The sequence below is a fragment of the Chelmon rostratus genome, chromosome 9 (assembly GCF_017976325.1).
Source record: "Chelmon rostratus isolate fCheRos1 chromosome 9, fCheRos1.pri, whole genome shotgun sequence".
Classification (NCBI taxonomy): Eukaryota; Metazoa; Chordata; class Actinopteri; order Chaetodontiformes; family Chaetodontidae; genus Chelmon; species Chelmon rostratus.
In genome coordinates, this window is record NC_055666.1 from 26,350,644 (window position 1) to 26,374,700 (window position 24,057).

General features: G+C 43.4%; 1 protein-coding gene across 2 annotated transcripts in view; it reads left to right on the forward strand.

The window, feature by feature from the left end:
* Nucleotides 1-24,057, forward strand: part of fat2 (FAT atypical cadherin 2) — a 103,928-nt gene that overhangs the window by 35,274 nt on the left and 44,597 nt on the right. Inside the window, exons 7-16 of one of the 2 annotated variants that reach the window (XM_041943519.1) lie at nucleotides 3,416-3,555; nucleotides 4,171-4,233; nucleotides 5,105-5,317; nucleotides 5,543-5,753; nucleotides 5,992-9,659; nucleotides 10,284-10,680; nucleotides 12,330-12,529; nucleotides 13,730-13,883; nucleotides 14,937-15,170; nucleotides 18,510-18,899. In XM_041943519.1, the coding sequence (XP_041799453.1) occupies nucleotides 3,416-3,555; nucleotides 4,171-4,233; nucleotides 5,105-5,317; nucleotides 5,543-5,753; nucleotides 5,992-9,659; nucleotides 10,284-10,680; nucleotides 12,330-12,529; nucleotides 13,730-13,883; nucleotides 14,937-15,170; nucleotides 18,510-18,899 (5,670 nt within the window). The remainder of the gene's footprint in view (nucleotides 1-3,415; nucleotides 3,556-4,170; nucleotides 4,234-5,104; nucleotides 5,318-5,542; nucleotides 5,754-5,991; nucleotides 9,660-10,283; nucleotides 10,681-12,329; nucleotides 12,530-13,729; nucleotides 13,884-14,936; nucleotides 15,171-18,509; nucleotides 18,900-24,057) is intronic. The other variant, XM_041943521.1, reaches the window with a different exon arrangement.

Below are 24,057 nucleotides of genomic sequence, written 5' to 3' on the forward strand. Positions count from 1 at the left end.
CATCCAGAGTAATATACGAGGCCTCAGTGGGTTTCACAACAGTTGCCACCCAGCAGGAGCTCTCTAAGGAAGCAGCAGAATTCCTCAACAAAAAGCAATAAGGCAATACCTGTATCCCCAAAGGCTGCAGTTCTTATTATAGCCTGCAATAGAAAAGTGACAGATAAAACAAATAACACACTCTTTGTTCTTCTCTGAGCCCCAAAATATTAAATCTGTCCTGAGGGTAGCACTGCCAGATAGCGCGCCATATCATTATTCAAACCTAGAGAAAGAAAATAAACTGATAGTTTGATCATTTTTCTGTTTGTTAGGAAGGTTGGCTGGATGGTGGGCTGAGGGTTTCTCACATGAGGACCACTGAAATCCACAGCAGATTATTTGGCATCTGGTCAGCAGTAGCGGTTCTGAAGAACTGTGATGCGAGACGCTGTGTAAAAACAATTTGCTAATTCCTTTTTGAAATCTGCTCAACTGAAAACAGCACAAAGTCAGTATATTTAATGTTTGTTTTTCTCGTCCACCTTGACCTCGCCTCCGTCTGCTCTGCATGTGATGTCCACTTATGTGACGTATTAAGTTACATATAAGTCAAGGATGGCCTGTTAAATGACTGATGGGCTCCAAGTCGCTCAGCTTGCCTCGTTGCCACTGTGACCCTGACCCACATAAACATCCAGGAGATTGATGGAAGGAAGGACAGATTGATCCTTTTTCCAGTGTAACATGACATCAGGCATACGCTTTTTTTTTTTGCCACGGGTAAACGACCTTTTGCATGGCTGGCCCCAGAGGGAATGGAAGCTCCAACCTTGGCGGGGACATCATATCTTCCTGGAGATGATCAGTAAAGTGAAAAATTGCTTTTACAGTACATCCTCTTCTGTCTGTGCTGAGATGACAGCCAGCGATGTGAGATGCTGCATCTGTTTCAGCGCTTTCCTTTTCATGAAAGGTTTCCTGGGCGCTTACAAGAAGTCAGTCCAGGAATCTGGAAATCAAAATAAGTGAAACGGAGCTGTCAATATGAGTGGTTAGCCTGCAGTGTGTCAGCTCAGTCATTAGGGCGGAACCGACAGACGTAGACCTTTCGATGACCCAATTATCTATTGATCAAGAACAGAGCGATTGTGCTGTGTGTGTGTCTGTTGGTGTTTGTGTAGCAGAGGAAAAAAGGTTGAAGAGAGGTTGAAAATGTATTGGTGCTTCACTCCACTTCTATTTTCACATAAAAGCGAAAATGATTCAGATGAATTGGCAATAGAGCGCAGCCTCAGCCGTCACATACATTAACAGAAACATATGTAGAGGTATTCAGGTGTGTGTGTGTGTGTGTGTGTGTGTGTGTGTGTGTGTGTTTAGCCCTTCGCAAGGTGGATATCTTAATAATAAACACCATCTGGCTGAGCAGGCATGAGGTTTACCTTTCTCACATACATGCACACAACCTGCTGAGAGAGAGAAGAAAGCCATGCTGCAAGAAATATCAAGGGAGTGCAGCAAAAAGAGGGATGAGTGGAGAAAAGGGAGAAGCATTGAGGGAAGGAAAGACAGATAAGGAAGAGAGGATAAAGGGAAACAGATGGACGGAGTGAGTCAGTGTTACTGCAGATTTACAACACAGTATGCCCTCTGGTAATAAAGGAAAGAAGAAAAACAGTCACGCTTGCAGTCAGTAAATAATCAGGACAAACAGGATAAATGTGACGCGTATCACAAAGGAAAGTTTTAATTTCATTGTCCGCAACAAGAGCAGAGAAGCTTGTCACTCAGAAGTCGGTTTCCAATTCAAGATTTTGTTTTCATGGCCAACAAACCGTTTTGTTGCAGGATGCATTGTGTGTCATGTATCCTGAAAGTCTGACAAACATATTAAATACATGTCCTATCAGAGCCCCACTCATAAATGGCCGATATGAGCATATTCTAGATATATCAGCATCGGCTGATAACACAAGAAATTGTGGTGAAGGGCCGTTGATTATAAACTGTGTCTCCATTACCTAGTTTGTCCACTAGAGAGCACTGGTGAGGTTTTTGTTCAACTCTTAAGTTCCTACTCAAAAAGAAATTAAAGTTCTCCTCATCAAACATTTTTATTCATGTCGTTATACATGTTTATGCTTAGAAAAAAAAGGAATATTGGCCGATATGTTGTCGAATGTTAGCATCAGTGTCGGCCTCAAGCGCCTCATATTAGTCGGGCGGCGTTTTCAGTCCCATGACTGTGCAAAGTTTTTTTATGGTTTAAAAGTGCAGTGTGTACAATGACTTGTATTCATCTTCCTCTCTTTCATAGGTGCTTTGCTAACGTTTGTATGGCACATTATTGATCAGCATGTTAGCAACAATATGAAGACCATCTCCACAAAATATTGTACCACTGGTGTTCCTTAAATTCTACCAGCCACCTGAAAGTCTGAGTAACTCAAGATGTGCTCAGTGTGTCAAGCCAAAGAGTCCCTAGATGACAGTTTAAGTTGCTGCTCCTTTTTTTAAGATCTTTCTTTTGACAGCTGACAGTTCTGACTTCAGTCCCAAATAAAGGCCCATTGAGCCTGACCACAGCATGTAATATTCATATTTACATTTATTTATCAACTCATTTATTTATTCCTGCTCCAGCTACTGTCGTGCCAGCAGGACAGGAAGGGGGACAGTCAAGGTTAAGCATAAACTCAGTGTTTTTTAAAATCAGACAGTCAGACAGACAGGTATAACGACAGGTGATCAGACAGACAGCATTGTTGTTGGTGGTGTGGGTGTCTCAGTTGGTTTCTCAGCTCTGTCTGTAAATGAGAGGCCATCAAAATGTCCTGCCCTGATGGATGGATTCATATGAAGGAAAGAAAAATCTATTTTTCTCTCTGTTTTTCTTTTTTTTTTTTTTGGTTCAATTTTAATTCAACAATTCCAGGATGAGTTGAACAGAAACACCCAACAAACATTTCTGCAAAAGTCGCATTTTCAAAAGTCAGTCTGGACGATAAAGGCCGGATGAGACGATGCACCATTTGACTTGAATACCTGAATTTATGACAATATAATATACTAACTCTGAAAACGTTGAATTTAGAACGGACAGTCATGCTAATCATCCCTCAAACTTTCTTCAGAATGGGACCAGCGCTAAAGGAGTTCGTGCCATTCAAAGTTATAAAGTGGTGAATTTATTGCAGCGCCCCCTACAGGGAAAGCCCTGCAATTCTTCAGGTGCTGGAGGTCGATGCCAAGATGCATCATTCCTGCAACCAGTCAAAATCAGACCTGCAGAGTCTGACACATCATCTAAGATATTACATCTGACAGCTGGACACGGCCTGATTCATAACCCTGCATACTGTAGCATCAACACCCGGTGGAATAAACTTTCCCCCCGTCTGTCTGTGTCTGTCTCCATCTGTCTCTCTCTCAGGTGGTGATGAGGAAAAGGACTTTGACATCCAGAGAAATACAGGAACCATCTCGATCGCACGCCGGCTCGATGCGGCTCGACGCGCCAACTACAACATGACGGTGCGGGTCACCGATGGCCACCACAGCGCCACCACACAGGTTAGAAACACGAACCAAACACGTCTGAAAAAAGTCTGCAAGTAAGGACTTGTGTAGAAAAACCAGTTTGTCTGGTCCAGGAAATGAAGAAAGAACGGCCTGAAAAATCCTTTAATAAATAAAAAAAAGAAATGTGAACACAGCAGAATACACCAAATGGGAATGCTTTCTTTTATTCTTGATGGTTGGATGATTTGAGTAGGAACTCAGATCTTCAGGCACCAGCGAATCTTAAACTCTGACTTACTGTGTAACAAAACACAGCATGAATTCATAATGTTTGTCAAATCATGACATCCACCCTGTTTACTGCAATTTTTTCTTCTTCCATCACCAGCTCAGCTCACTTTTTGCACAATTACTGGACATTAAACAAGCTACGTCACTTTTAAATCCTTCAGCCAAAGCTGTCTTTTAATCATAATGAACCAAAGCTGGTGCATAAAAACTATAAGACAAGCTTTTCCACCACAGTTTGAGAGTCATCATGCAAATCAAGTCACTGACCTGCACAAGGGTCTTTAAACCAACACTTCCAACAACTTCCATATTTGATGTTGTTCAAGCTGAGCATCTATTTTCTCAAACCCTGTGTCTTCCCTCTCCAAACTGCAGGCCTACATCCGTGTGCTGGACATGAATGAGCATCGTCCCGTCTTCCTGAAGCAGCTGTACGAGGTGAGAGTCATTTGAATACAGGACTCAGAGTGATGCGGCTCACAGATGGGTTATTACAGCAGTAACACCCAAAGCAACATTCTTTGCAGATGATTATGGGCACGTCCGAGATGCAACCAGATGTGAAAAGCAGCGAGTGCTGTTGGGCCTCCATAGTCACAATAAGGGGTTTTATGCAACACAACTGTCCAAGCTAACAAAGATTATTCCAGTGTTTGTCAGACTCCCGACACAAAACAATGTAATCCCTATTTCCTATTTTTGTGTGCTGCTGCTGTGGTGACACAAACACCCTGTTTTTCGATATTTACAAATTCTGATTGGCTAAAGTCTCCCAACCTTAAGCTGTTACAGCTGTAGTAGTTGATAGAAGTATATGTATATATTCACATTAAGGCATGGTAGGCCATGCTGTACAGATTTCTGTTCCGGTTTTTGTGAGTCTTTGCGGTAACCAGGATGCTAGTTAGAGATCTGCTCGACATACCACTTTAAATTTAAATTTCAGCACATGTTGAGAATGATTATAAACCCCTGCGGGCGTTCTCTCACTGTGATTATCAGGACAGCCAAGAGACAGTAGAACTGCAGCACCACTTTTGTTTTCTAAATCACAGTCATCAACGCCTCTCCGGTCCTGCCACTGGAATTATTGCACTTACAGAACAATTTCTTGTCCTCTAAATGTATTCTGTCCTTAGTCTGACCACCTTTATGAATAGAAATTGTTTTTGAATTGAAACATCAAAGTCCAGGAATTCAGTTTTCTGTCCATGTTTCAAACCCTGTTGTTTCCTGTGTTTGTTTTTCGTTTATTTTCTTTCCCTTGAAAAACTTTACCCATGTCCTCCTGTCGTCCTGTGCGTTTAAGGTGAGGGTTCCTGAGGATACCTCCCCTTGGAAGGACATCCTGCAGATCAGCGCACAGGACGCCGACACCAACAGTAAACTGGTGTACTCCATCCACAGCAGCCTGCATCCAGACAGCACCAAATTCTTCCACCTGGACCCAAAGAGCGGAGTCCTGGTGATGACGGAGGAGCTTGACTACGAGACGATCTCGGTTCATACACTCATTGTGATGGTAATGACACACTTACCCCAGCAGAATACAGCAGAATAGAAACTAATGAACATATGTCAATGACACAGGACGTAGTTAGAGACAGGATATGATAGAATAGACCCAAAATAGATCTCTGCTGTCATTGTAAAAAATATAGAAACATTATTTTTTGACTATAACTGCCTCATTAGTCTCTTACCACCATAGACACAAACACTTCAACACTTCTCTGCTGCTCCTCAGGTGCGTGACCAGGAGATCCCAGTGAAGAGGAACTTTGTGAAGGTGGTGGTTCACGTGGAGGACTGCAACGACCACTCGCCGGTTTTCCTCAGCCCCCGCTACGAGGCCAGCATCTCCAACCAGGCCCTTACAGGCTCCGAGGTTGTCCGGGTCAAGGCCCTGGACAAGGACATGGGCAGCAATGCTGACATCAGCTATTCTCTTCACTCAGGTAAGCAGCAAAAGGGCTTTTAAAACTGTATGAATCTAATGCAGACCTGGAACACAGGTTTGTAGGAGATGAAGTCAATAAAGTGATGGACTCGCACAAAAGAAAAGCATTAAAGAAGCAGCAGCATTTCAGCCATAGATTTTTAGCTCTATAGCAAAAGGTCCATGGAGTAACAGGATAAAAATGATAGTATTTTGGAGGAGCTGATTTATGTGACACATTATTTCCTTTCTTGCAGGGAATATCGACAACATCTTTTCCATAGATCCAGAGCTGGGCTCCATCAGTGTGTCCAAACCTTTGGACCTTCAGCCTCAGGACCAGTTCCACTTGACAGTAAAGGCTACTGACCAGGGCTTCCCTCAGCGCAGTGACCTCTGCTCTGTCCACGTCCACATCCGCATCTCCGACCAAACCCCACCAGCCTTCACCTTGGATGAATACCTAACAGAGATCAGTGAATTAAGCACCCTCGGAACACCAGTGGTCACCATCTCAGCCTCCAGCCCTACTGCAGTGCATTATGGGATAGAAAGTGGCAACCCAGATGGGATATTTCATATCAACCCCAACAGTGGGTTGATTTCAATCCAAAAGCACCTTGATTTTGAGAACTGTGCCTCCTACAAGCTCAAAGTTACTGCTTCCACCACAGCCGGAGCCTTGTCCAAGACCCTTGTTTATATCTATGTAATTGACGAGAATGACAATGCTCCTGTTTTTCAGCAGAAGGAGTACATGGGACAAATAAGTGAGTCAGCTCACATCAACAGCATGATTATGGGAGAAAGAAACACCCCTTTGGTCATCCAGGCCTCAGATGCAGATAGAGATGCAAATTCTCTGCTGGTGTATCAGATCCTTGAACCAGATGCCCTGAACATCTTCAAGATAGACTCGAGTATGGGCACCATTTCTTTAATTGCACCAGTTGACTTTGAAGCCAAGGCAGAGTATCACTTCAGCGTGCAGGTAAAGGACTCCGGGGAGCCATCACTGTATGCAGCAGAGCCTGCCAAGGTCACTGTTCGCGTCCTGGACCTGAATGACTGCCCACCACAATTCACCTCCCCAGTGTACGAGCCATCCATCATCTTCCCAGCTGTCACAGATACAGAGGTTGTGCGCATCATGGCCCATGACGCCGACTCGGCAGTCTCATACAGCATCACTGAGGGGAATCTTCACAATGCCTTTTCAATTCACCCCAATACTGGAGTCATCACCGTAAGCAATGTGTCTGAATTTAAGCCATTTTACCAACTGGTTGTCAAAGCCTCCGACGGCCTCTACAAAGACTTAGCTACCGTCAAGGTAAACGTGACAAACCTGACAGCCAGTGATCTTGAATTTGAGCAGAAAGTGTATTCAGCTAGCGTAACAGAAAACCTAAAGACAGTCAAAACGTTGGCAGCACTCAAAACCACAGGCTGTTATTTAAATGAGCCTCTTTCGTATTCTGTGGTAAACCCAATGGGAAAGTTTGTCATTTCCCAGACGTCAGGTGTACTTGAAACAACAGGTATCCCTTTTGACCGAGAGGAACAAGATGTTTATGATGTAGTGGTGCAGGTACAAGACATGAGAACTCCACCTAGGACAGCTACAACCCAGGTCAAGGTTTTTATAGATGATGTCAATGATAACTCTCCACAGTTTCTGAACTTGCCTTTTTCAATGATGATTTCTGAAAACTCTGAACCAGGAGATGTTTTGTATCAAGCAACTGCCGTCGACAGAGATCTGGGAGAGAATGGATCCATTATGTACTCACTGGAGGAGGACTTTGACCTCTTCAGGATAGATCCTGACGTAGGCGATGTATCCCTTCAAAGGCCTCTTGACTTTGAAGCTCTGAATAAGTATGTGTTGACAATCTTGGCTACAGACGAGGGTGAGCCCAGTCACAGCACAGAGGCACAGCTCAGTATTCAAGTGAGGAATCAAACCAATCCAGTTTTCCAGACTCTTCTGTATCCGCTGAAAGTCCCAGAAAATGTGCCCCCATTCACCACCATCTTACACGTCCAGGCCAGGAATCCAGAGGGATATTGGCTCATTTACAACCTTGAGGAGGAAAATGCCTCAAAACACTTCCACATTGATTTCAAAACTGGTGTACTGACGGTCACCAACCCCCTCGACTATGAGAGCCAAACCATGCATGTGTTGACAGTTCGAGCTACTGACTCTGTGACCGGAGCTTTCTCAGAGGCCTCCATTGAAATAGAAGTAGAAGATGTGAATGATAATGCACCAGTATTCTCAAAACTGACATACTCTGTGATCATTGCAGAGGGGCTCCCAATCGGCACCTCTGTGATAAAACTTTCTGCCTCTGATAAGGACTCAGGCAGAAATAAAGATCTGACCTTCGAAGTGGTGAAAACAGAGATGAACGAGACTGATTTATTTGAGATAGGCCCACAAACCGGGTTGATTGTCACAAAACAGGTGCTGGACCATGAAAAAACGAAACACTTTAATTTGAAAATCAAAGCCACTGACAATGGCACTGTTCCTCTTAGCAGTGAAGCCTATGTCTTCATAAATGTCACTGATGTCAATGACAACCCACCAGACTTTGTCACCTCCCAGTATGAAGCCAAACTGGATGAAATGGCAAAGTGTGGCCACGTAGTCATCAAAATCCAAGCTTCAGATCCCGACACTGGGGACCTGAATAACCTCAGGTACAAAATCCTCTCAGGGAATGAAGGCAGGTACTTCAACATCAATGAATCCTCAGGAATAATTGCCTTTTCTAATGTCTGTAAGAGGAATCTGGATCCTTACTATAATCTGACAGTGGCGGTTTCAGACGGAGTGTTTCAGAAAACAGCACCAGTTAATATTGACATGATGAACAGCAACAGGCATAGTCCGTACTTCAAGCAGAGCATCTACGAAGCAGAACTGGCGGAAAATGCGGAGGCAGGAACTCGTGTGATCCGACTAGCGGCCATTGACCCTGATGATGGGCCATATGGCAGTGTTGACTACACAATCATAAATAAACTTGCTGATGAGAAATTTGCCATTGACAATGATGGGCAGGTTATTACGACACAACCACTGGACAGAGAGAACCCTGCCCAGAGAGTCATAGCTATCAAGGTGATGGCAAAAGATGGCGGTGGAAAAGTGGCCTTTTGCACAGTCAAGATTATTCTCACAGATGAGAATGACAATATTCCTCAGTTCAAAGCATCAGAATACCAGGTTTCAATTCAGTCAACTGTAAATAAAGGCTCCCCTGTCATTCAAATTATGGCTTATGATGCAGATGATGGCAAAAATGCAGACGTCACCTACACAGTTGATGAAGCCGAAGAGGTGACCGAAGACATCATTGAGATCAACCCTTTCACTGGACTTGTAAGTGTCAAAGAGAGTCTTGTTGGCATGGAGAACAAGATCTTCAACTTCAAAGTCAAAGCTCGTGATGGCAGCCTTCCTTTTTATAACTCCACAGTCCCTGTTCAGGTCAAAGTGGTTCCTCCTGAGGTTCCTCTTCCGAAGTTCTCAGAGCCTCTCTACACCTTCTCAGCTGCAGAGGACATCCCCATTGGGACAGAGATAGGCTCCGTAAAGGCGGACTCTGACATGCCCCTTATTTATAGCCTGGTGGACGGGAACACTGTGGAAAGCAACAAGGACAAAGTGTTCACTTTGGACAAAGAGAGTGGAACTTTGCTGTTGCAGAAAACCATTGATCATGAAAAGACAAAATGGTATCAGATAGATGTGATCGCTCAGGGGAGCCACAACGGGACTAATGTAGCATCTCTGGTGTCAGTCAACATCCAGGTCCAAGATGTGAATGATAACCAGCCCATGTTTGATGCAAACCCATACAGGGCCTTCCTGGCTGAGAACATGCCTGTTGGAACCACGGTTATTCAGGTAAGATCAAGAAAATCTTGATTCTTCATTTTTGGGAACTAGATGACACTCAGTGTGGGCAGAAGGAGTGTGAAGTCTGCTCTTTTTGGTTCTTGTATACGATTTTTAAAATTTGTTTTCCACACTGATTGAAAAGCAAAAGTGAAATTTGCTATCTTGTACACTAACTATCAACTGCTTTTAGCGGGCGTGTACTGGAAGTGGTCGAGAGAATTAATGCTAAATTCTCCTTAGGTAAACATTAGCAAAAAACTGCAGCGTTAATAAACCAGTTGCAGATTGGCTGCAAAACCACCATTGCTGGAAATTACATCAAATAAAATCCAACATATATTTAGTAGATTTAGCAAATTCAGAAGGAGCTATACGTTTTTTGGTTTCACTTGTTAACAACTGCTACAGATATGTAGCTCAAAAGAAATTAGCTGTTTATCTGGTGTGACTACAAGGATAGCAATAGGGGTATACATTTTGGAATAATGCATGAAACTAAGTGGCAGAACAGGAGTTTTTCACATGCTGCTGATGTTTCATGAATGCTTTGCCTAACTTAGACAAGAAGCTAAGCTTCAAAGCTTGAAACAGACCAATATTTCTACTGAAAGCACTTATCGTGACCCACAGGTGACGGCGAATGACCCGGACACAGACACTAACGGTCTTGTGACCTACAGCCTGGAGTCTCTACCTGATGACACCATGGCAGACATCACTGAGGTGTTTTCAATTGATGGAGAGAGCGGCTGGATCACCACCGTACGCCAGACAGATTGCGAGGCGACCAGGGTCTACAGGTTCAGCGTGGTCGCGACAGACCACGGTGGAGACATGAAGCTGTCGTCCAGTGTCCTGGTTGAGGTGACGGTGATGGACGACAATGACAACCCGCCAAGGTTCTCCGATGAAGTTTACCACGGCTCGGTGGTGGAGGACAGCAGTCCTGGTGAAGTCATTGTCTCCATGACGACCACAGATGCTGACATTTCACTGGAGAACCGCCTTGTGACATGTTACATCACAGGTGAGGACGTCTAAATGTGTCCTGATGAGTGTTTATGGATTTGAGCCTTTGAATGTGACTTTGTGTTGCTTCCTGTGCACACAAAAGTGTAATTTTGCGTCGCTCATATATTCACTTATTATGTATTTGTGTCTTTCTTTGTTTGCCAAATTACTGTCCCATTGAAGATTTGCAACATTGTGGGCTTTATCAAGACTTTAATGAGGTGAAATGAAATCTCTGTTATTGCCCTCAGCTGAGTCATGATATTATGTTATTCAACCACAGATTAATCACGAAGAAAAGCAGTTTGACAAGCCGATGGGACACGAATACCAACTAGGTGCCCTGCAGCTAACAACAAAAACAAAACCTCATATTAATGCAAATCCTTCATTTTCCTCCAGACAGTTAGAGCCGGACCGTTCTGAAGCAGCTCGCTGTCACAACATTGTTGTCGGAAAGTGTGACAGAGGAATATTTGCATTGGGATTATTTCTAAATGGTCCAGTTTGGCTGAATGCTGACTCCAGCTTATCAAAAATAAACAAAAACAGAAGCAAACATTGGACACTGAAGTTGCCCACCACCAGTATGATTGATGTGAGGATTTTACTTATTCAGGAGTGTCCGTCTACAACCGAGCTGCTTCCACAACAAAATTCAAAATTGATTTCCAGTAGCTCTTCATCAGGAATGGAGCTACATAAACATAAAATCATATCAACATAAATATCAAGTATGAACAGCTTCAGTCCAAAAACTCAGTTAAATACTACTTTACATGCTATCCTCCTGCACTGTGGTGGTCTTTAAAAAGATTTGCTTATATGCAAACCGCCTATCCCTCATCCCAGGCTGTTTATGGAGTAGCACTCAATTAGTATTTTAACACTTCCAAAGAAAACCACACAAGACCTGTGTGGCAACTTTTGACAGGTGTGAAGGATTGAAACGGTTCCCATCTTGAGGTTGAAGTGTGCAGTGAGCAGGCTAGATGACCACAACGGCTCCACCAGCGTATGACACCTGTCAAACAGGTGCTGTAACGTACAGAGTAATGGTCCTACTCAGAGGCCAGTGACAGCTGTCTAATCAGAGAAAAAACTGTTTTCATCTCCAAGATAGAAGTTTGTGAGGAAGACAGAAAAACATTAAAATGCAAATAGTACCCAGGTGAGTCAGCCTAATGTTAAAACATTTCCCTATATTACACAAAAATGAGGACAAACAAAGTGGCAAACAGAAGTGACTGAATTATTCATTAGGAACAACATGCCATCAGAACTCAATATCAAAGACACTGCTGTTTTAAAATAAAAAAAAAACATGAATTTAAAAACCTTCACATTACTCAGAAGGTAACAGCATGTTAAAGAGACACTATAATGACAGAAAAAGCAGACAACACAAACAACACAAACAACACAAACGATAAGAAGGCAGACATGCCTTTGCTCTCTCATGTGAACCACAGACATTACAGCAGACGTGAATGAAAAGGTCATTTGACTCCTTCTAGGTTGCTAAACTGGTTCTATGATTCCCAGAAGAGAAGCAGGACATGACATCAGTGTCTGCCATGATGGTCTCGCTGCCACTTGTCCCCTTTAAGCCATTTGTCACATCTAAACTGTGTATCTAGTAACTGGGTTCTTCATCACACGCAGATGGGGACCCTTTTGGCCAGTTTGCCATCATCCAGGAGGACGAGGGCGAGTGGGGTTTGATCGTGAAGGAGCGTCTGGACAGAGAGACCAAAGACAGATACACTCTCAAAGTCACGGCCACTGATGGGAAGTTTGAGGCTCCAGTCGTTGTGGACGTCCATGTGCTGGACATCAATGACAACAGTCCACTGTGTGAACAGGTGAGGAAGGACGAGAGGAACCTTCACATTGTCCTTATTTATCCATCAAACACAACGTTAACAGCAGCTTGTTAGACGCAGTCCCATCTGGGCCATGTTTAATACAAGATAATAGTCTTCTTGCCTGCCGGGAACGATTAACGGAAATTACATTTTATTTTCATTGCACATTTTCTTTATACCAGCAGTTGTACCAACAATGTTTCGCAGTAAATTAAATCTTTATTCACAAGTAATAAAACGCGCTCCCCGCCTCGCAGTGCCTCCTAAAACCTCCACCAATAATCGATCTCATTAGTCTTGCTTTCATTCGAGTGTTTTGGTGAAGAACAAATTAAGGAAACACTGAATATTTGTGGTTTTTGCATGAAAATGGTGAAAATTTTTAAGACTGTTATCAAGTATGAGTCAACCTCCACTAACATGTCCTATAAAAAAACTTAACGTAACTTATCTTCATGAAATAATTAGCTTTTGGATGCAATCAGTTCCTTCCAAACTGTAAAACCCCTCATGTGCGCCTCATGAGCGCCTCAGCTGCAGTAACAGAACTGAATACAGTACATCCAAAGCCATTCATATTTTATTCTGCTGCCCACACACAACCACAAACATGTCAGTATGAACTCTGAAGGGAGAGCCTCCACACTCCGAAGAAGAATTGGAGCAATGTGATGATTTTGTCAAGCAGATATTTGGAGCTGGAGTAAGACAGGCAGGTGCTGATTCAATGATTTTTTTAACAATTTGTGCTACCTTTCTCCTCTTTTTACAAACACATGTGGCACCTTTCCGTGAATGAAAATGCACCAAAAATGTGCTTAAATTCATTTGGCTTTCACCTGAAATGATGTCTCAGGAGATGTTTGGGCCTCATTGTCCTGATCAGACACACTTTGACCCTGGGATTACTGTCCCACTCTGCCTGCTGTGCTCCTGCAGCCTGATGATGTGGACTACCTTGTGGTGGCTCTATGACAACCATCTGAAAATTAAAATTTTCTCTTTTTGAAAGTAACTTGATTGCGTCTAATTTAACTGTAATAATGAATTTCGACCAGTGCTAAAACGTTTTAATCACCTTTTTTCTTGTCATTACTGGAGCCCAGTCGCTGTGTCATTTTGTTATCCAGCACTCAGTAGCTTGACTGAGAAAAGAGCTATGCAAATGGCGGCCTGATTATTGTTATTATCCTCCAGCTGGTGTACACGGAGGCGGTGATGGAAAACTCGCCCTCCAGCATGTTTGTGCTGAAGGTTTCGGCTTCAGATCCAGACGTGGGAGCTAATGGCCAGATCTCGTACACCCTCCACGGTCCTGATGCAGACAAGTTCCATCTTGACCACAGGACAGGTATGACGGCGTCTGTTTGGGGTCAAAACACGGGAGCTCCCTCTAAGTGAGCTGTGCTGAGTGCTTGAGTCGGCGATACCATCAACACCGCAGCTGCTCAGAGAGGCTCTGTGCTGCAAAGAGCCAAAACCATTTCTGTTGTCATTTTTTCCCATTTTCAGTGAGTGCCCCACTGACATCCATCACACTTCATTTCTGTCATAACATCTTTCCTCTCATGTGTTCAATGCAACCTGATTTCCTGTAAGATAACATGCAGTTTTTAGCCATCCTAACAGAGAGGCTGTAGATCAGTTGGTGTGTAGCATCCTAAATATAAAAACTTATAGCTGTGTTTAGTTACTTTAGTGTGGTCGTACCAGAAAGTGGCACCGCACAGTTTAACTGCATGTGATCCTGCACGATTCACAAGGCTAGCTGGCAAACTGCTGTAGCTAGTGAGCTAACCGCTAACACTTTGAGCCCGCTGTGAATATGCCAGCGCTAGTCAGTCATAATAGCTCGGGTGCTAAGCTGACAGTAAGTTACCACAGAGTTTATTTAAGATGTTTTTGTACCATCTGCTCTTGTCTGCCTGCAAACCACCAGAGCTTTACTCTGGAAGATCAGGATACATATCTGTACGACGCTAATCCTCAGCCGTAAAAACTGTGTGTCGGACTTGTTCGATTCTTTCATCCATAGACTTGGATTTAAAGTTATTTGGTGGCGTCTTCCTCATTCCTAACATGCTAAATCTGACATGTTGACATCTAGCAAGCTAACAACCTAACATACCAAACATTTAATGGAAAAGATGTTATGCAAACATCATCATTTTAACATCCAGTAGTTAACATGCCAAAATTAGCATGTAAGGATGCTAGCACTAGTTAGCATTAGCACATTAGAGGGCTAGAGAAGTCTCACTCTGACATAAAAAAGCAATGTAATCTGTAAACTGCTGATAAACAGGCATATATTCTGTTCAGTTAAACATAAAAAATAAAATTGAATTTGAATGTAATTTGACTTCAGTAAAATGACTTCAGTATCGCATCCGTCCTTCCTCAGGTGAGCTGTTTACTCTGGCTGTGTTGGACCGGGAGCGGGAGGTTGAGTACAACCTGGTGGCGAAGGCGACGGACGGCGGCGGGCGTTCGTGTCAGGCAGACATCCTGCTGATGATCCAGGACATGAACGACAACCCGCCTCGCTTCTCCTCCAGCCACTACGAGGTCACCGTGTTCGACAACACGACTGTCCGAACTCCCATCGCAGTCATATACGCCAAGGACCCAGACACTGGTACGCTGAGCTTTAACCCTACGACACAATGTGATACTAAACAAAATACTGTGCCAATCCTCGGTACAGCCACCATCTTCGTCATCAACATCAGATCACCATCGTCATTGTCAACATGTTCTCAGTGTCACTGTGGGTGCTGTGAACGTGCAAGTCAGAGTTTCCACACAATGAGACCACAGAGAGCTTCATATTGTTTGTCTCAGGTCAGGACGTGTTGTGACAACCCCGTAGTCCTGGTGTCAGCGATGCTTAATACTATTAAAGCCTAATGCACAGGCTTGCCTTTGTGCGCATGCAGTACGTGTGTGTATAAATGTGGTACGACTAATTCTAGACATAATAAAAGACTAAGCCATTCCCAACAGAGTTTTCATCTCTGAAACGCCCACCTGATACTTCTGATACTGTGTCATTTCAGCTGAGCTGGTGATACTTTGCTGCACAGGGATTTTAACCCTTAACTGTGGCAGCATCGGTATTTTGTTCTACTCATTCGGTCACATGTCAGCTAACTTCTGGTAGTTGTGAACATAAGTAGAGCTTGGCTCCAGATTCTCATGCCCTGTTCGGTTGTGTCTTTTGTGGAGGAGTGACGGTCATCAAGTCGGTCCACCACTTTGATCCAAACTGAAATATCTCAACAACTATATGGATGAACCGTCATGAAATTTGATTCAGACGTTCATGTCTCCCTCCGGGATGAATTGTAATGACTTTAGTGATCCTCTGACTTTTCGTCTAGATCCATCATCAAGTCACAAATCTAATTTTCCCAATAATTGGTTCATGACCAGATACCTGCAAAACTAATTACGGTCTCAGCTGTACTTTCGTCTTTGTTAGCATTCTGAGAAGTTGCAGCTAAGTACGGCCTCACAGAGCCGCTAGCAGATAGATAGACTTTATTAATCTCCAAAGAGAAATTTACCTACAGCATGGCTGTAAACTTGTTTCAAACTTGCTTCTGAAATGCAAAATTTGTCCTGCTGGTGGTCGTTGACAGAAGCTATATGGTTGATGAATCAACCGTGTTCATCTAGCTTGGAAACATAAGAGTGGTATAAATGTGTGGTATAAATTAAGTCTTGACTTAAAGGTAATTTTCTTCTTCTATGAATTATTTTGCAAAAAACTTGAAATGAACCAGTTGTCTTCCTCTTGCCTCGCTGCTGCATTGCTGTATTTCTGTGCATGTTTCAGCCACCAACTATTGACTGATGTCATTCCAGCATAATGGTCAGGCTCATGTTTGATTGCCTTGCCTGCTCCCTTCAGTTTACATCACTCCTCCTCTGACTGTCACACATTCATCACTGCCTCTGTGTTTTATCACCTGTGTGCACCATGCGTTGATATTACCACGCTCTGCTGTCTGCATTAATGTGTATGACAACAGCTTCATGCTCATACAGTGTGTATCAACCCTCATGTGTGCTAGTAGAGCAAGTGGGACCCACTCATGAGAACAAACCCCAGCGCCATTACTGGTCTGAAACTTCACAGGGCTCATGGAAGATTTTTAGCGAAAGACGTGATACAGCTGAAATGGAAATGGTCTATCCTCTGTGGAGCTTGAATGTTATATCAAAGAAGAGCAGCCATTACTGTACAATATTTGTTGTGTTGTTTGGGCCCGATGGTGGACTACAGAAACAAGGTTTCTGTCATGTGAGACGGTTTACTGAGTCTGTAGATTTGAGCATTTAATGAATGTTGCTATCTGTTGACTGTAATCAAACGTAGAAATTATTGCGGTTAATTATGCATTCACCAGTGTGGGATCCTGGGACACTAAAACCCAACTGTTGATGCCAAGATGAAAAAGTCTGAGCACACCTGCTCTCATGGAAAAGTGATCAGTGTCAGTCTGGGAATCTCTGCAAGATTTAGTGGAAATTTAGGGGTAAGTTTCAAGAACAGAAGGTTTGGCTACTATATGGAAGAAAAACACGCTCACTTTAAGATTACGAGATAAATTGTGTTTGACTTTGTGTTTGATCACACTGATTTTTGAAAATCACTTGAGTGCTTTCGCACTGAAGAAATGTAGAGCAGTTCTGAACCAACCCCCTCTGGTTGTTGTGGTTTGGTCCAAATTTCCACTGCACTCAATGTTTTATTCATTTGTTTCCTTTGATGGTTGGTTGGTTTTTAGGTGTTGGAACAGTAAAGTCAGATAACAGTTAAACAGACTGTTTCCTGATCTGAAACCAGCTGTGGAGCTCAGTCAGTGTGGTGTTTCATGTTTCACACACACACACACACTTAGAGCTGGGCAGGGGAACAGGAGCCACTCCTTCAGATGTGCAGCAGCTTGTTCTCTTTCTCCACACTTTCTCACAGACAGCAATGACTAATGAATGCTGTTTTTATTGGATGTTTTATCTGCCAAAGAAATGCCAAAGAAAAGTATCAAAAACACTTAAAAAGACACATCAAGACAAAAGACAAACTGCACGTAGCGCCAAGCGCCAAGAAAGAATTCAAGATGCCGTTGATTCAGCAGATCCAGTTAACAGCCCTGTTTGTGATTAAAAATCGTTCGAATTGATTCGATAGATCTGTGATATGATTGCAGTGATAAAAAGGAAACATTAGGAAAGGGAGGCAAATGCCACTCGTCCTCTGTAATGCAGGGTTTGAAATTACTGTTGTTAACTGCAGCACCATCTTTAGTTCGCTGGAACCTTTATCTTTTCCCTCCAGGACTTGTCAAACCACCTGTTCACTGAAGCTTTGTTCCAGTTAAAAATGTTGACCTTTAATCACGGCACTCCCATGATAGTCTGTGTCATTATCCTGAACAACAGTTCTCAAGTGTTTTAGCTCGTGACCTCTTCAAACAAAGCGGTCTGTTCACCACTCAAACTCCACAGGTAACATGCTGAGTGAGCTGCAGGTAGAAGACATGATGCCCTGTGTGGTTTGGTTTCATGTCTCTCCTCACTGATAGCAACGAGTTTACGAGGTGAAGCTAACCAAGAAAAACCTGGTTCTGAGCTCCAGGTTTAAAACTATACCCCTAAAATAAACCTCATCTGTCTGGTGTTACCAGTTGTGTGTTCACTGGCCTTGTCTCTGCAGGGCCTCCAGATGGCAACGTTTGGTGGGTCCATCAGTTTTTCTTTCCATCTGTCCAACGCTGGTCCAGAGCAAGACATGTAAACATCTGCTTGGTATTCATGGTCCCAGGCAGATGATCCTTATGTACAACCTCAATTCCAAAAAGTTAGGACAAGTCATGTCGCAGCAGCACTGGTGCAGCAGACTACAGGAATATCAGAAGTGTTAAAGTGGTGCGTGTTTCTGACGTGTCTCCCTCTGCGTCTCCTCCAGGTATAAACTCTGAGGTGAAGTACTCCCTCCTGGCAGGCGACAGCGGCTACTTCTCTCTGGACGAGTTTTCGGGGATCCTGCGGCTGGAGCGACCCCTGACCCCCGACACCCCGCCCACCTTTGAGCTGAAGGTGAAGGCCACGGATCGCGGCCTGCCTCGTCACCTCTACTCCGTCGCCACAGTGACGGTGGACGTGGTCTCCCTGGACGACTATCAGCCCGTCTTCCTGAGCTCGGAGTACACCGCTCAGGTCCCAGAATCCCTGGCCGTGGGGTCCGAGGTGGTGAGCGTCTCCGCCCTGACTAGAGATGGTGGAGGACCGGATCCTGTCTCCTACCGCATCATGACCGGCAACGAGGACGGACGGTTCCTGCTGGACTCACAGACAGGTTTGAAAAGTTTTTGTCCATCTTGCTCACACTTTGTTTAAGGTGGAGACCTGAAGCAATATTTTATTTTCTATACTGGACCTGAACAAATGAGACCAAGTTTCCCAAGATTCATCTCTGTATTTCTTTAAAGGGGCCCCGCCGTGATTTTAGACTCACAGTAAAGGTTGGTTTATTCATCATGAGGAACCGTCCTTCCTCATCCTGTAAAAACAGTTGACATAGTGTCTGAACTCCACTCAGAAAGACCCTGGGAGTCAGAAACTAGTGTGCAAGGCCCGTGTTTTAATGAATAAGAAGTGAGAAATCGATGCCTTCTGAGGGCTCAGACGAGGGGACAGCAGGGGCCCGTCGGTTCCTGTGTCCCAGGATGCTACTCTGCCACGTGGTCCACAATTAGCCAGCCGCCAACTGTGTCTGTCTGCTGTTTGGTGTTGAACAGGTAGCGTACAGTGAGTTTACTGCTGCAGTGGTTTGGCCTTTCCAACTTTCCATCCGCTATTTGTCATTGCAAGAAGCTCTCAGAACGGTCAGAATGATCAGTCATTCTTCACTGTCTTTGTTCTGTGGCGTAAAGCAACAAGAATCCAGCTTGATTTCTTTTCAACATCAGTCTCTTCTTCACCAGTAAACACAGCCGAAGCTTGTCATTCATTTCTGTCCAAGGTGGCAAGACGCTGGCAGACCACCCAGTGTTTGTGTCACAGGTTTACAGTAATTGGTCCTAAATTGATAATAGTGGTAATATTTTGTGTGTGTTAACACATAACACATTTAACATCCCAGATTAAAGGTCGGTTATAATCATCCACCAAAGGACTAGATGTTCTCTTTCCCAGACACCTTCCTGTCTGAGTCCCCTTTAAAAGATTATCATAATTCATGATCATGCTTGCTGTCCTGTGCCTAAGCGTATCTCCTGACACAAAATGAATCCGTCATCCTTCCTCCTTTTGTTTTGAAAGATAAAAGATTTATTATTGTAGCTAAAAGTTAGAGAGCTGGACTTGAAGTTAAACAGCCCGAGTTTTCACGAGCTCCATCCCCTGCTGGATTTAAAAACTTGCAGAGTTTGGGAGTGAACTGCAGTCTGCCCTTTGGATTGTGTGGGACCGTCTCACGGCTTGCTGCCAATAAATCGTTAAAGGGCAGCTGGTCAGAAGAACCGCACTCATTGATCACTGTCCACTGCATTAGGTTTCATTATTTGTGGAGAGCAGGGATTTTAAAAGTTTCAAAAGCTGAGACGTGGCGATCAGAATCTCACACTGCAGCAAAGAAAAACCATGTTGGGCAAATAAACAGGCCTTGATAGGAATACATTAGACTCGGCAAGGTTGTTGAGATTATTCGAACATGGAAAATTCATATTTATTCATGTGACAAGTTGAACTAGAAGAACAAACTGATATCTGAAGGGTCTGTCTGATGGCATGACTAGCCAAGCTGAGAAAAGACCTCAGGCAGAGTTTAATGTTTGTCAGGCAATAAGTCAAGAGTCAGAAATTCAAGGTCTGCCTGGAAACTAACCCAAAGTGAACGTAATCACAGCAGAGTCAGTCGGCTGTTAACGGGGTTTTGTGGTTGAGTCAGGAGGATGTATTAAAAGTGAGAGAGACTTCATTTGCTCTGGAAAGCTGCACCGATCCCTTTAAATGTGTAGTGAAGTGATCGTAAGCTGAGGAGGACGGTAACTTTACCATCTCCTGCTGATCCGTCCTGTGTGGCCTCTCTCTGTGTAGCTCGTACTAATCAATAAATCCCCCAGCCGGCCCTGCACACATCACACACAGTTTAAACAGGACATTTATATGGCACTTTTATAGTTTACCGACCACTCGAAGCACTTTACAACACACACACACACACACACACAGCTGGTTCAGTACGTTGCCCGTGAACACTTTAACTGCAGGAGCCGGGGATAGAACCACCGACCTTCTGATTAGTGGACGACCCGCTGAGAGACACGGTGACTGAGTTTACTCTCTCAGTGTGGAGTTGCACAGCGAACTCAACCACCGACCGAGGGGTGCAGGAGTTTAAAGCTGCATTCTCTCAGTTTTTCTTTTCATTTACACTTAAAGGTTTAGCCGAGTCTACGTCACCGTCACCTTCACACCAGTTCTGTCTTCGCTTCTTCACTTTCTTGCTTAGAGTTAGTGTAGATGAGAAGATTGAAACCACTAGCTCAACACAAAGACTGGAAACAGTTAGCCTGGCTCTAAAAATTCTATAATACTAAGTGAGCTTTAGCTGGTAGGTCATTTTTAAAATTTAGATCAAGCCAGGCTTCCAGTCTTTATGCTTAGTTGAGATAACCATGGTAACCAAGAGAGTAGTACCATATCATATCATATCATATCATATATCATACTATATCATATGATATCATGTCATATATAATATCATATATCATGTCATATCATATCATATCATATCATATCATATCATAGTATCATCTGGGTCTCATTAAGAAAGCAAATAAGGAAAATTTCCCAGTCTCGAACTTTTGCTTTAAGTAAGTTGTTCAGAAGCTGTTTTGACTTGACTTTAGGACGTCTTCTTTGAAGCTTTGAGAAGAAAGTTGCGACATTTAAAAAAATTATTCTTAAATTAAATGTCGGAGGGTTGGACAGCATTAAAAACTCTCACAAACACTGCTGAGATTAGCTGAATTTGCATTAATGTAATTCTTCTGGTCGCAAGATGGATAAAGTGTAAATTCCTGAAGGAACTGCATGATGTGAGAAGGATTTTCAAACAACGTTACGTACTTGTTTTTCTAAGTTCATCTTTATTTGATTTTTTTCGTCCACTGCATGACAATGACTCTCTGGCTTGTTGATAATTTATGAGTTTTGTTTTATGATTTCCACAAAATGATTCAAAATTACATGAATAAATGACGGATGCTCTGCGTCAAGGCTGCCGTGAAGGACGCAGTTGCAAACAGTAAATCTCACACTGGCCCTGGATCAGGAGGTGTTTCAGCCAAACACTCGGCGTACCGCAGTTTCTCATATCTCACTGCAGGTGCCAGATGGACGGCGGTTTACCCAACGTGACAGCGTAATGTGTCGGTGAATCACTGGGAGTGTTTGACAGTCCACGTATCTCTGTGGATGAAAGTTAAGTGTCAGCAAGAAGGAAAAACTAGGAAAACACACATCTGACACACACAGAATGACAAAGAGAGCACCGTCACAAACAGAGTGATGCATATATATATATAGATTATAAAGTGAGTGTCACTGTGTAAGGATGACAAACAGAACCAGTGAAAACAGATGCAGGTGAATAGAAATATGTAGGAACTGGAGTGCATACATTCCTTTTACTTTATTGTCAAGTTGATGTCAGTGTGTCAGATGGAATTATAGCATGAATATACTCCAGCACATGTTCGTCAGCGTGTCCGTGGAGCCGTACATGCTGGGAAGCATTTGCTCGGTCTGCATGGACTCTTGCTGAAATCTGGTGAAATGTGCGTCACATGAATGCACGAAGCGTAATCTGGTTGTTAGACTGTGTACAGACACACGGGAACACTGTGAAAACAAAGCAGCCTCCTCATTCGGTTGACTGAGGACACTCTGTTAATGCAGCGAGGACGCCGATGCACAAAGCTCCAGCAAAAAAGGTGAACTTTTGTATCAGCTGACGAGGTGCTGCAGCCCGATATGATCACATGCAGGTTCCTCATTTGTTATTTTGTAACATGTTATTTACCTGAGATCACTGTGATGGAGAATTTAGTTTATGAATATCAATTACATATCAAGACTTGGCTGTAAGATTTAAGCGTACGACCACGACCCAGTGGAGTATCTCATATCAGGGACTCTTTTTTTATAGAAGTATGGCCTGATTACAGCCCAAGAAAAGCTTTCTTCCATTTAGATTTAAATTAGCGTCACTTTATATTACATGTAGCATTTAAAACATATTCAATCTTCAGTTTGACTTCCTGAAACCTGCACTCTGTTTACGTGTGTGTGTGTGTACACAATGAGACATGTGGGAAGCAGCGTCATTTAGGTGACAATGACAAACGACCTTCACCCAGTTCCTTCTTTCTGAGAAGTCGTATCACACTGTGCAGAATGAGCTCAGACGGCTTTGAGTAAAACACAAAACACAGATACGAACCCGCATTGACAGGAAGCTGGCAGCAGCCGTGCAGGAGCTGCGGCTCAGAAATCATTTCTTCATTCATATTAAAGACGCAACGTGCAGGAATTTAACAGCAATAAGTCACTGCCACAATAAATCCCAGACATTAGCATAATGACCTGTACAAACGTGACTGCTTCGAAGAGGAATGCCTGCCTCTGGTGATTTCTGCACGGCCATTACATTGTGTGAATGTGGAGGGACATCTGATGGATTGTGGGGATTATTTACACTTAATAGTACAAAAAGGCAGATATTTTTTGTGTTTTATAGAACAAAAGGAGCTTTTTGAGGCCGCAGCAGGTGGTGGAAGGAGTTAAAGCTTGATGGAAAATCAGAGCCAAGACTTTTACACAGGGAGGAAAACAAGGTTTCACCTCTTTGCCAGAGAAGATTTGTCTGTCTGTCTGTTTGTTTCAGCTCATTAAAATGTAAGCAAAGTTCACTCCTGCTGAAAGTTAACTTTGCAACGTTCACAACTGATGCTAACTGGAGGGAGCTTTGTTTAAACTGTGGTTTTTAATTGTTTTCAAAGCAAACACGATATGATCATCAGTAAAATACACTGCCAAATTGTATCCAGATAGCAAAAGATACCAGATAATAAATTCCTTTGTGCAGCTGTTTGGACGACAACTAAGTCATTAACATAATTGGAACAGGAAAGATGGATCGAACAGAAACACGAGAGGTTAGAAGCTCTCTGAATATTTCTAAGTGCTTTAAAAAGGCTTCCAAGAGGCTTCTTCAGTTCTAACTGAGTGTTGAGGAGTTCCTGGCATCGATCCGCTTGCAGGATCGTCGACCCACCCGGCCGTCATGCGAGTTGTCAGGGTCACATGAGTCATGGTCTGGATATTGCTCCACTCGTTCCCGGTGCCTCTGCTGCCTCGCCTGGGTGTAGCCAGCAGGTGAATCCTCAGATGTGTTGTGTTTGTAGAGTGAAGCAGCTGCTTTTTACAAAGTCAACAGCCAACTACGC